Genomic DNA, 11,873 nt, shown 5'->3' with positions numbered 1-11,873 from the left:
TTGAGTACAAATGAGTATTTGTACGAAAACACAATGAGAATAATGAGATCATAAGATATAAAGTGCGATTAGTAGCACAAGGTTTCTCGGCAAAACTTGGTATTGACTACGAGAAAACATTATCTCCTGTCATGGATGCAATTACATATCATTTCTTAATTAGTTTGGCAGTCCCAAAAGGACTAGATATGCGTCTCATGAATGTTATTATAACATATTTATATGGATTCATGGATAATGATATATACATGAAAATCCTTAAAGGATTTAAATTGCCTGAAGCAAATAGTACAAAGCCTCGTAGCATGTACTCAATCAAGTTGCAACAATCCTTGTATGGATTAAAGCAATCTGGACGCATGTGGTACAATCACTTTAGCGAATACTTATTAAAATAAATGTATATGAATAATCCTATATGCCCATGCATCTTCATTAAAAAAATCAGAAATCGAATTTGCAATTATTGTAGTGTATGTTGATGACTTAAATCTTGTTGGAACTCATGAAGAGCTCACAAGAACAACAAATTACTTGAAAAAGGAATTTGAGATGAAAGATCTTGGAAAAACGAAATTTTGTCTCAACCTGCAGATCGAGCATTTTCAAATAAAGTTTTAGTACATCAATCAACATACATTAAGAAAGTTTTGAAGCATTTTTATATAGATAAAGCGCATCATTTAAGTTCTCCAATGGTTGTCCGATCACTTGATGTGAAAAATGACCCATTTTGTCCTTGCGAAAAATGATGAAGAATTACTTGGTCCTGAAGTACCATATCTTAGTGCTATTGGTGCACTTATATATCTTGCCAATTGTACACGTTCAGACACTATTTTTTCTATCAATTTATTAGCAAGATACAGTTCCACTCAAACTTGAAGACATTGGAAAGATATCAAACATATATTGCGTTATCTTCGCAGAACTACAAATATGGGTTTATTTTACTCAAGGGAATCAAAGCAACAATTGCTTAGATATGCAGATGCGTAATATCTTTCAGATTCATATAAAGGTAAGTCACAAACATGGTATGTGTTTAATTACAATGGTACTACTATCTCATGGAGATCTATCAAACAAACAATGGTGGCCACATCATCAAATCATTTAGAAATTCTTGCAATTCATGAAACAAGTCGTGAATGTGTATGGTTAAGGTCAATGATCCAACATATTCAAGAAACATGTGGACTATATTCCATCAGAAGCAATGCAACCAAGTTACATGAAGATAATGTTGTTTGTATTGCACAAATTAAAGGAGGATTCATAAAAGGTGACAGAACTAAGCATATCTCCCTAAATTCTTCTACACTCATGAGCTCCGAAAAAAAGGTGAGATCGATGTTCAGCAGATTTGATCATGCAATAATCTAGCAGATCTATTCACAAAGGCGTTACCTTCGACCACATTGAAAAAGTTAAGGTATGACTTAGGAATACGAAGATTGAGAGATCTACCATTTGAAATGTTGAAGAAATCATAATCATGTTTACATGAGGGGGAAATTGATAATATGGATATATTGCACTCTTTTTTCCTTCATCCAGGTTTTGTCCCATTTGGTTTTACTGGCAAGGTTTTTAACGAGGTAGTCGTAGTAATCCAAAAGAATATTGTACTATTTTTCCTTCACTAGGGTTTTTTTCCGTAGTGCTTTTCCTAGTAAGGTTTTAATGAGGCATGTTCTTATGATCATCCAAGGGGGAGTGTTATAAAATATGAGATTCTGTACCACTATAGTAACTTGTGGATGATCATCCATAAATATCTTGTGTAACTCCATATAAAAGGGAGAGTCCCCTAATGAATTTTAATAGAGTTTTCCTGTGTATTCTATTCTCTTCCTACATTCTAATTTCTCTTTCTTATTTTTTTCTCCTTTCACTTTATGATTTTACAACATTTTAAAAATTAAAAAACTAAAGACTTTTCTAGATAAGTTGTTTTAAAAAATAATTTTTTATTTTGATCTAGTAATAAACACAAATTATAAATTCAATTTATATAATGTAAGCCAAATTTAATTAATGTCTTATTAAAAATAAAAATAATTTTTAATTACAAATAAATTAAATATAAATGCTTTTTAATAAACTTTTAATTTTAATAATGTAATAAAATCATAAATTATATATTTTTATAAATATTATAAAATATAGATATTAACATAATTTAATTTATTTTCTTAAAATGTATAATAATAATAATAATTCAAAAAGAATAATTTATAATTCTTTTTATATGATTTTATAAATATGATAAAATATGGATATTAATATCTTATAAAAGCATAATTAATTTATTTTATTTAAAATAAAGAATAATTATTCAAAATTAAAAAATTCTACTACTATTCCATTTTAAATGAATATAAAAATATTTTTAAAAATAAAATTTAATTTTTTTAAGGTATAAATACACCAAATTTTTTATATATGCATACATTTATTTTTCAATTACAAAGATGATATTTTGAATTATTTTATTTAATTTATAATTAATTAATAAATTTTTGGAATTTTAAATTATTCTTAAAAATTGCAAGATTTATTAAAGAATTTAAGGCCTTAATTATGTCTATTATTTGAATTTTATAGTCATTATATATAGGTTTTTATTTTAAAATCATTTTTTAAAATTATTAAACTTATCAATAAATTCAATACAAAGTCTCATTTGATTTGAAATTCATTTTTTCTACTGAGTAAAAATTGGAAGAAAAGTTCTCTATTTTATTTTGTTTTTAAAGAACAATAACCAAATAATAAAATAAATTTTTAAAAGTAATTTTGTTTTTTAATCACAGGCCCAAATAGATTTTTATTATTTAATAAAAAAATCTTCAAGGATTTTTTTTAAATGAAAATAAAAAATTATTTCAAACTATGTACAATGTGAGTTTTTTTTTAAAGTAAAAATAAAGAACTATTTTAAACCAGATCTATCGATATTATTAATAATTTTTTTCCTTTTTTTTTTTTTCTATTTTTTACTTAACGTTGAAATAGAACTTAATTGTATACCATTTCAACTTCACATTTCTATACACATTCAAATATAAAAATTAGAATTACCAAATTCATTCTTATTCAAATATCCTCATTCCTTAAACATGCCCTTAGTGTCAAAGCTTTCATGGGAATCAACCAGGAGTTCACAAGCCACAAGTTTTATTAGGTCAAGCATATTTATAGTACAACATTCTAAATGCCAAATAATATTACCATGATTTCAAATTTAGTCCTCATATAACTAACGAATATTACTGTGATATAGCTCATGAAATACATGGATAATCTTGGTAGTGGAATTCCTTTAATTTTGCAACCACTTGGACATGTGGAGGGGTAGTTTGGTTGAACATTATTCCGTGTTAAATTTTTTATTTTATCTCCTTTGAATAAGACAAAGAACCATTGCTAAAATAATTCCTTGGATTAGGGGATTGTTAGTTTCCACGTGCATAATTTGTAATGGATTTAATGCTAAGCAACCAATAGAAAACATAGGCTTGAATTATTCTTCTCAAGCTATCAGTTAGAACTGGGAGGCTCTGGCTCGAAGTGTTGGATTGCTTTTCATTTTAGTTGTTTGATATTGCGATCTCATCGTATTGATGGACTTTCCCAAGATTATCCTAAGCAACTCAATTTGTTTGATATTGTGATTGCATCATATTGATGGACTTTGTCAAGATTATACTAAGCAGCTCAATTTTTAAATAAAAAAAGAAAAAAATAACAAAATGCAGTCTTGAAAATGAGAAAAATTCTTATATAGAAAATGCTTAGATTCTAAGAATTGTGCTAGGAAATGAATAAAATAAAATAAGCTTGATCATTGAAGATGCATATTATTGAGATCTTGATGTCAACAAGGACGGCATGTCATATCAAAATAATGTGGGCAACAGTATAGAAACTAGTCACATCCAAACCTGTCATGGAGAAGGAATAACCAATTTCAGCAAGAGAAAAAATCAACTGGGCCAATGAACCAATATATATACAGCAAGGAAATCAGCTTGGAAATGCTCTAAGGAGCTCCTTAGATGATTTCAAACATCAACTTAGCATCATCAAGTTCAAATCTGGAAGCTTTGATTCAGCATTTTTTGCAACAATAAGGGGAAAGATCAGAGTAGAAGATATTTAATTCTCAAATATCTCAAGCCATCTACAATATTCACATTACTTTGAGACAAATCTCAGCCAACTTGGCTCAAGAGAAAAGAGAGTTTTCATCTCAACCACAACAAAACAAAAAGAATGCTTGTGAGGTAGCAGAGTTGGGAACGACTGAAGAGGTCAAAGTTGTGATGACAGTGAGGAGTGGGGAGCATGAATCAAATATGGAGAAATCAAACGAATATTACCATGCTTTGCTATAAATCACGGACAAGTTAATTATTTATTTATTTTTTATTTTTTTATTCAGAATGTTTAATATATATCATATAAACTAATATTATTATCATAGGAGAGTGGGTGCAGTGGTGGCCCATTTCTTTTATTCTTTTTTGGTTTCAAAGAATACCCATGTTCAATTCCAACCACTCAAACACACTCCATGAATATTGTGTAAAATATTTTCTAACTTGATATATTATTATAAAATTATATTTCCTTATAAAATAAAATAAAAATTATTAAAAATATCTCTGTGAATATTCTAAATCATATAAAGAAAAGATCACGAGATGGAAATAAATTTATGAAAACTATACAAGATGAATAGAGATATGAAGAAGAATGAGAGACATCTGGTAGAATGAGAGGACTTATGGTTCAAGGTGTAGATAAAGGGAGTGGGGAAACATAGGATATTTTAGAAACTTGATATGTTATGGTAATATTAGGCTTCTTTATTAAATAAGGAAACTTATCAGGAATATCTTTATAAATATTCTAGATCATGACGGAAATGGGAGAGAGAGTTCATAATTCAGAGTATAAATACAAGGAGTGAATAAATATATGATAGTTTTAAAACTTAATAATTGTAATTAGTTTTATTCTCTATGATATTCTTTATGGTATAGTAAAATAATTCTTTCTCATTTAAGGATATATGTAAAATTGACCAAACCGCGTTAAAAGATTGTGTTCCTTTGTGTAAATTATTTTTTCTGTGTTCTTAAACTAACATATTTATGTTCCTTTTGTTGGTACAACAGTTTCAAGAATTAGGTTAAAAGGTCCAACACTTAATGGATTGATGGTTCAACCAATTAGCAGATTCGGGTAAATTTTAAAAATATTGGACATGATAATATGATACTACTCTTTCACCTACTCTCATGTCTACGCCTGCATGCATAAAAACTTCTCGAGCGCATCACTCTCATGTAAGTTCCTTTCATGTTGGGCTCAAATACATATAACTACTTAAAAATCCTTGTAGGATACCAGATATCATTTAGCTAACCTATAATGCATATGAGGAACTTGCGTAACAAGCTTCAAAGGTAACTGATGTAACATTTTATAACATAATTAAAAAAGAAATAAAACACAAAGGACAAGAATGTATATATATCATCATGTTACAAAGCCTGACCATTTCACTAAAAATTTTGTTGAGTAGAGAGTTTGTTTGAGTATTTACATGCAAGGTAGCTAGAATAGTCACATGCAGGATGTCGTGGAAAATTTATTTGAGCGTTGGCATGCAAGGCGGGTAGGTGTGGTCACATGCAGTATTAATTTCTTTCTATTCATATTAATAGGAACTTTAGACTACATATATAACTCATACAATTAATCAGTCGAGGCACATATAACTACGCGGAAATTCTTACCACATCAAAATACATACACATAATTATCCTCTCCATTATATATGGTTTTGGTTGGTGGCTCCTAAAATGCCGATATTTTTTTCCAAAATTTCGTCCATTTTTGGCGAAATTTTAGTGCATGCACGCTCAAGTAAACTGTACATTAAATCATGCACGTGCCTACCCCACCCACCTTCCATGTGATTGCTGAAATAAACTCTCCAATTGAAAAGACAAGTTCAATATAAACACACGGGAACTCGAATTTTAAAAAACAAGTTCAATAAACTTCTTTCTTTAAAAGATAAATTTAATGTAAAAAGACTAAATTCATATTTTAAAAAATGAGTTATACCACGATGAAAAAACATGTTAATTATATCAAACCTGTCTTTGGTAAACAAAAGTTCAATGCAAAAATACTGAATTCAAATTTTAAAAAACAAGTTCAATAAACTTCTTTTCTTTAAAAGATAAATTTAATGTAAAAAGATTAAATTCATATTTTCAAAGATGGATTACACCATGATGAAAAAGACATGTTAATTATACTAAACCTGTCTTTTGTAAAAACAAGTTCAATGTAAAATTATCGAATTCAAATTTTAAAAAACCAGTTCAATAAACTCCTTTTTCTAAAAGATAAATTTAATGTAAAAAGACTAAATTCGCATTTTCAAAAATGAGTTACACCACAATGAAAAGACATGTTAATCATACCAAACCCATTTTTTGTAAAGACAAGTTCAATGTAAAAATATTGAATTCAAATTTTAAAAAAACCAGTTCAATAAACTCCTTTTTTTAAAAGATAAATTTAATGTAAAAAGACTAAATTCGCATTTTCAAAAATGAGTTACACCACAATGAAAAGACATGTTAATCATACTAAACCCTTTTTTTGTAAAGACAAGTTCAATGTAAAAATATCGAATGCAGATTTAAAAAAACCAGTTCAATAAACTCCTTTTTTTAAAAGATAAATTTAATGTAAAAAGACTAAATTCGTATTTTTAAAAATGAGTTACACCACAATGAAAAGACATGTTAATCATACTAAACCCACTTTTTGTAAAGACAAGTTCAATGCAAAAATACCGAATTCAAATTTTCAAAAATAAATTCAATAAACTCTTTTTTTAAAAAGATAAATTTAATATAAAAAAACTAAATTCATATTTTCAAAAATGAGTTACACCACAATGAAAAGATATTTCAATTATACTAAACCTATTTTTTTTAAAGACAAGTTCAATGTAAAAATAGTAAATTCAAATTTTCAAAAACAAGTTCAATGAACTCCTCTTTTTAAAAGGTAAATTTAATGTAAAAAGACGAAATTCGTATTTTCAAAAAATGAGTTACACCACAATGAGCTATTCTTACATGGAATTTGTCCATTTAAAATGCGCATACCATGTTATTCCACTTGCCATAAACCGCTATAATTTTAGAAATACTTTGAGGAGAACGAGATTTTTTTTCTTTTCTCAAACTTCTATACTTGTGCAAAAATGCCCTAATTCAAGGCAAAGAAGTGCTAACCCAGAGAGAAGGTACAGAAAACTTGCCAGTGCTGGCACAGTCATCAGCGGAAATATGATCAGGACATGATGCATCAACCACTTTAGTGGTTAAGTTTTCAGTGTTTGTCTTTCTTTACTGATGTTTTTGTGGACGGTCAAGTAAAACCAGAATAATTAAGAACTAGCTACTCCACTAGACCTGCATTGAATTCCATGGTCCAATTACAACCTGAAGTATACGTATTTGCTTGCTGCCTAGAAAGTTGGTGGGGATAATTAAGAACTAGCTACTCCATCTGCCCTGCATTGTGTTCCATGGTCCAATTACTAACTGAAGTAGACGCGTTCGCTTGCTGCCTAGAAAGTTAGTGGGTATGTATCATCCCCTGTATATGTATAAATATATAGGATGAGTGCTTTGTCCCTATGTATGAATAAGCTTCCTTCGAATAATTTAGTCAAAACTTGAATTTTTTAATATTAAGCATGCATATTATCTTATAAAATGCCTTAATATGTGTTTTGCAATATTTTGATTTAAAGTATTTTTAATGAAAGTGTTTTTTTAAAAGAGTTTTTAAAAGAATTACTTATATAAAGAGTGTGTTTGACAGTGATTTTAGGAAGCGTTTATAACTTTTTTAATACTTAAAAGATAAAATTTTTCAAGTATTAAAAAAGACTAAAAGCACTTTTTAAAATTACTGTCAAACACATTTAAAGTGTTTCTTCAAAAATCACTACAAGTGATTTTCTAATATTATAAATGATTTTAATATTTTTAAATTTTATCAAATACCTATTTTTGTTTTAAAAAAATACTAGGTTAAAAACATTTTTTAAAATCATGATCAGATTCTTAGTTTGAAGCGTGCCAGTTGAAAAATGGGAGAAAAATTAGAGCACCAAAAAAGAGAAGAAAAAAGTTGGAATACAGACTGTAATGTGATCTTAGTAGAAGGGAAGTTCAGTGAAGGTATTGAGCCAAGCATGCAACTTCCATCTCAAAGGCCTTCACTTGCCTATATAAATTCCCGAAATTAGTTTGGGATTTTCTATTTCCATCCTCTCCTTGTCCTCATTGTTATCATTGAGTAAAAGACATGGATCTCTTCTTCTCATATCTACTTTACCTTATAGTACTCTCCACTATATCTCTTGGCATAATCTTCCTTGCTTATCACCACAAATCTTCCAATTCAAAGCTTCCCCTGGTAGAAAAGGCTGGCCCATCATCGGGGAAACAATGCAGTTTGCCTTAGCAGCTCAAAGGGGAAATCCAGAGAGGTTCATAAATGATAGAATGAACAAGTACTCCCCTGAAGTATTCCGGACCTCCTTGATGGAAGAGAACATGGCTGTGATGTGTGGTGCACCGGGGAACAAGTTTCTCTTCTCCAATGACAATAAGCTTGTCACCTCGTGGTGGCACCGCTCCATGAAGAAGATTTTGTACTTCCCCTCGCTTTTTGATAACCCTACAACACAAGATCAGATCAAAACTCCTAGCTTTCTTCCAGAATTTCTCAAGCCAGAAGCTCTGAAACACTATATAGCCATCATGGATTTGATGGCAGGTATGCACATAGATATGGATTGGGCTCCTTATAGAGAAGTGAAGGTTTTTCCACTCGCAAAGAAGTATGCCTTCGCATTATCTTGCCGGTTGTTTATGAAGGTTGATGATCCTCAGTGTGTTGCCAGAATTTCTCATCCTTTCGAACTTATTATGGCTGGGTTCCTTTCTGTGCCTTTAGATATTCCTGGTACAGCATTCAACCGGACTATCAAAGCACGCAACATTGTCCACAAAGAGCTTCTAGCAATCATCAACAAGAGGAAAATGGAATTAGCACAGAAAGGAAACTCAGCAGCCAGAGACTTTCTGTCCCACATGCTTTTAGAAGCAAATAAGAATGGTGAGATTATGAGTGAAACGGAGATCAATACTCACCTTATTTGTCTACTGCTGGCAACCCATGACAGCACAAGTGCGGTTATCACATTTGTTCTCAAGTATCTGGAAGAGTTTCCCAGTATCTATAATGAAGTCTTAAAAGGTAACCCCAGACAAAGTATCTTTACCTCCTCTCCATGGAATCTCTTTCAAGCATGCATGCATGCATGGCTTTAACAAGTAATCTGTCGAGTCCATAATCTCATTTTGAAAATTCTCCTCAAGTAATCCAAGCTAGGATCTATCAAATGGTGTTGATGATGTAGATAGAGTTTATTGCATGTAGTTTATGTTCAGTGGCATTAGATTGCCTAATAGCTACCGATTGTGACGTTACCTAATTTAAGATTTGACTTCTTTGATCAAATAGAACAAATGGAGATCGCAAAGAGCAAGGGCCCAGAAGAACATCTGAACTGGGATGACATTCAAAAGATGAGATATTCTTGGAATGTGGCAAATGAAACAATGAGGCTAACGCCACCTGTTCAAGGCGCCTTTAGGGAAGTCATTAAAAACTTCACTTACGCAGGATTTACTATTCCAAAGGGATGGAAGGTAGGTACATTAATTTGCCATAAATATGCTTCCATTAAAGAAAGTTCTGTGTTATGTAGTCATGAATTTCTGCAAATTTTTGTCTTGTAGACACATTGGAACGTGAATACAACACACAGAAATCCCAAATGCTTTCCAGATCCTGAGAAATTTAATCCCTCAAGATTTGAAGGAAGAGAACCTGAACCATTCACTTTTGTACCCTTTGGGGTAGGACCTCGGATGTGCCCAGGAAGGGAATATGCTCGAGCTCAAGTACTTGTTTTCATACATAATATTGTGACGAAATTCAAATGGGAGAGAGTAGATCCAAACGAAAAGATTTCTTATAATCCATCTCCCATTCCAGCAAAGGGCTTCCCTATTTGCCTCCAGCCTCTAGAAAATATATATTGATTTAGGACTTGATAACAGAACTATGTAAGAATTAAGCTATATTTGTGGTGCATTTTAATGTTTCAATAATATGGCTCCCAATATTGATTTCATGTCTGACTGGGGCTTGTTTGGTCCTATTCTCACCCAAAACAAATAGTTAATGTGACAGAAAAAATCTATGTTCCAAATTGTTGTTGATGTTATTGATTTTGTTGGCTACATCGTGAGGGATCATGAGGATCCTTGGCTAAATTGTAGATGACGTGAAATCTCTTTAAATTGTTGTTGATGTTATTGATTTTGTTGGCTTCCAATTGGTCAATTAACTAGCTCATATTGGATATCAAGCTATTGTTGTTGAGTCTCCATGCTCCAACTCTACCTCATGTTGGAAAGATGATAGTGATCTAGAAAACGATTGCAAGAAAAATGAGAAATAACGACGCTTTTTACGTGTCAAGAAAGGCAAAAGATGACGCTTCTCTAAAGCGTCCTCTTCGGCTCTATCATTATATGTGTTAGCCAACAATGACACTTCTAGAAAGCGCCATCTTTGATAAATGCTTTTAATGACACTTAAAGAAATATCATTTTTGAATAATGTTAATAATGACACTCGTAAAAAGTGTCATTTTTAAACATATTCTAGTGAAATAATTTTTACAAAATTAGTAATCTTGATACTTATTGGAGTGTCATCTTTAATAAAATTGATCAATGACACGTTCAAAAGTGGCATCTTTGATTTATGTTAATAATGACACTTATAGAAGCATCATCTTTGATCATTTCATATTAAAAATGATATTTATATTATGTTGTAAAAATAATGATTTCATATATAATTAAATAAAAAGAAAGAAAAAAACTCAAAACCAAATTGAATATTACTAATAAAGATATCTTCAAATATTGATATATAATAACCTAGTTCAAACCATTAATGTAACTACTTATATATAATAATTGTATACAAGTTTGTAAATTACATCAAAATATTTCGAACAACAATTTCTAATTCTTTCAACAAGAGTACAAATATTACTGCAACAACTATTAAGATTTATATTCTACAAAAAAAATATTGTTCGACCTTCAAATGACTAATGATGCAATCTTCATGGTGGTTTTTGATCGACATCACCTCCTTTAACAAATTGGGTTCTTTTCTTTTGGCAAACGAGTTTCCTTTGTATCCTATTAAAAAATATAGGAAGAATTAAAAACTCATAAATTATTCATGCAACAACCAATAAATACAATTGAAACAATAACTTTCATAAAAATTTGGAAAGAAAAAAAAAACTAGAACTAATATAAAATGAAATGAGAAAATTTTTAGAAAAATAAATGAGTTAGAAAAAAATAGTTAGAGCCTATCACTTGAGGATAAAATGTTGTTCACTAATTAAGTAGAAAAACTTTATAATAAAATAGTGATTCCTCAGTAAATAAAATAAAGTAAAATCTTCAAGAGTAACATAGTTCCAAATATGATATAACATCAAAAAGTTAAAAATAACGAATCATGGTACACCAAAACAACAAAAGGATAAATGAAACATAATATAAATAACTAACTAAAATAAATGTTCTGCAAGCAAAGTTGTGAACATAAAAAATTCAAACATACAAAGGAAATACCAAAGAAATAAACACACA

General features: G+C 30.0%; 1 protein-coding gene across 1 annotated transcript; it reads left to right on the top strand.

Moving 5' to 3' along the window:
* The first annotated feature begins 8,404 nt into the window (after window positions 1-8,404).
* LOC117932645 (beta-amyrin 28-monooxygenase-like) lies at window positions 8,405-10,399 on the top strand. The gene is made up of 3 exons (XM_034853923.1): window positions 8,405-9,378; window positions 9,646-9,833; window positions 9,924-10,399. Exons 1-3 carry the CDS (start codon window positions 8,565-8,567, stop codon window positions 10,227-10,229), a joined length of 1,308 nt encoding a protein of 435 aa, XP_034709814.1. The 5' UTR covers window positions 8,405-8,564; the 3' UTR covers window positions 10,230-10,399.
* Window positions 10,400-11,873: the final 1,474 nt, after the last annotated feature.

The sequence above is a fragment of the Vitis riparia genome, chromosome 15 (genome assembly GCF_004353265.1).
Source record: "Vitis riparia cultivar Riparia Gloire de Montpellier isolate 1030 chromosome 15, EGFV_Vit.rip_1.0, whole genome shotgun sequence".
Taxonomy (NCBI): Eukaryota; Viridiplantae; Streptophyta; class Magnoliopsida; order Vitales; family Vitaceae; genus Vitis; species Vitis riparia.
This window is presented reverse-complemented; position numbering and strand designations above follow the sequence as displayed.

Excerpts from the sequence above, each read along its gene's own strand:
- LOC117932645 (XM_034853923.1), top strand. The coding sequence starts at position 8,565 with ATGCAGTTTGCCTTAGCAGCTCAAAGGGGAAATCCAGAGAGGTTCATA. Across the intron at positions 9,379-9,645 it reads CTATAATGAAGTCTTAAAAG|AACAAATGGAGATCGCAAAG; the intron begins GTAACCCCAGAC and ends TTGATCAAATAG. Across the intron at positions 9,834-9,923 it reads CTATTCCAAAGGGATGGAAG|ACACATTGGAACGTGAATAC; the intron begins GTAGGTACATTA and ends TTTGTCTTGTAG.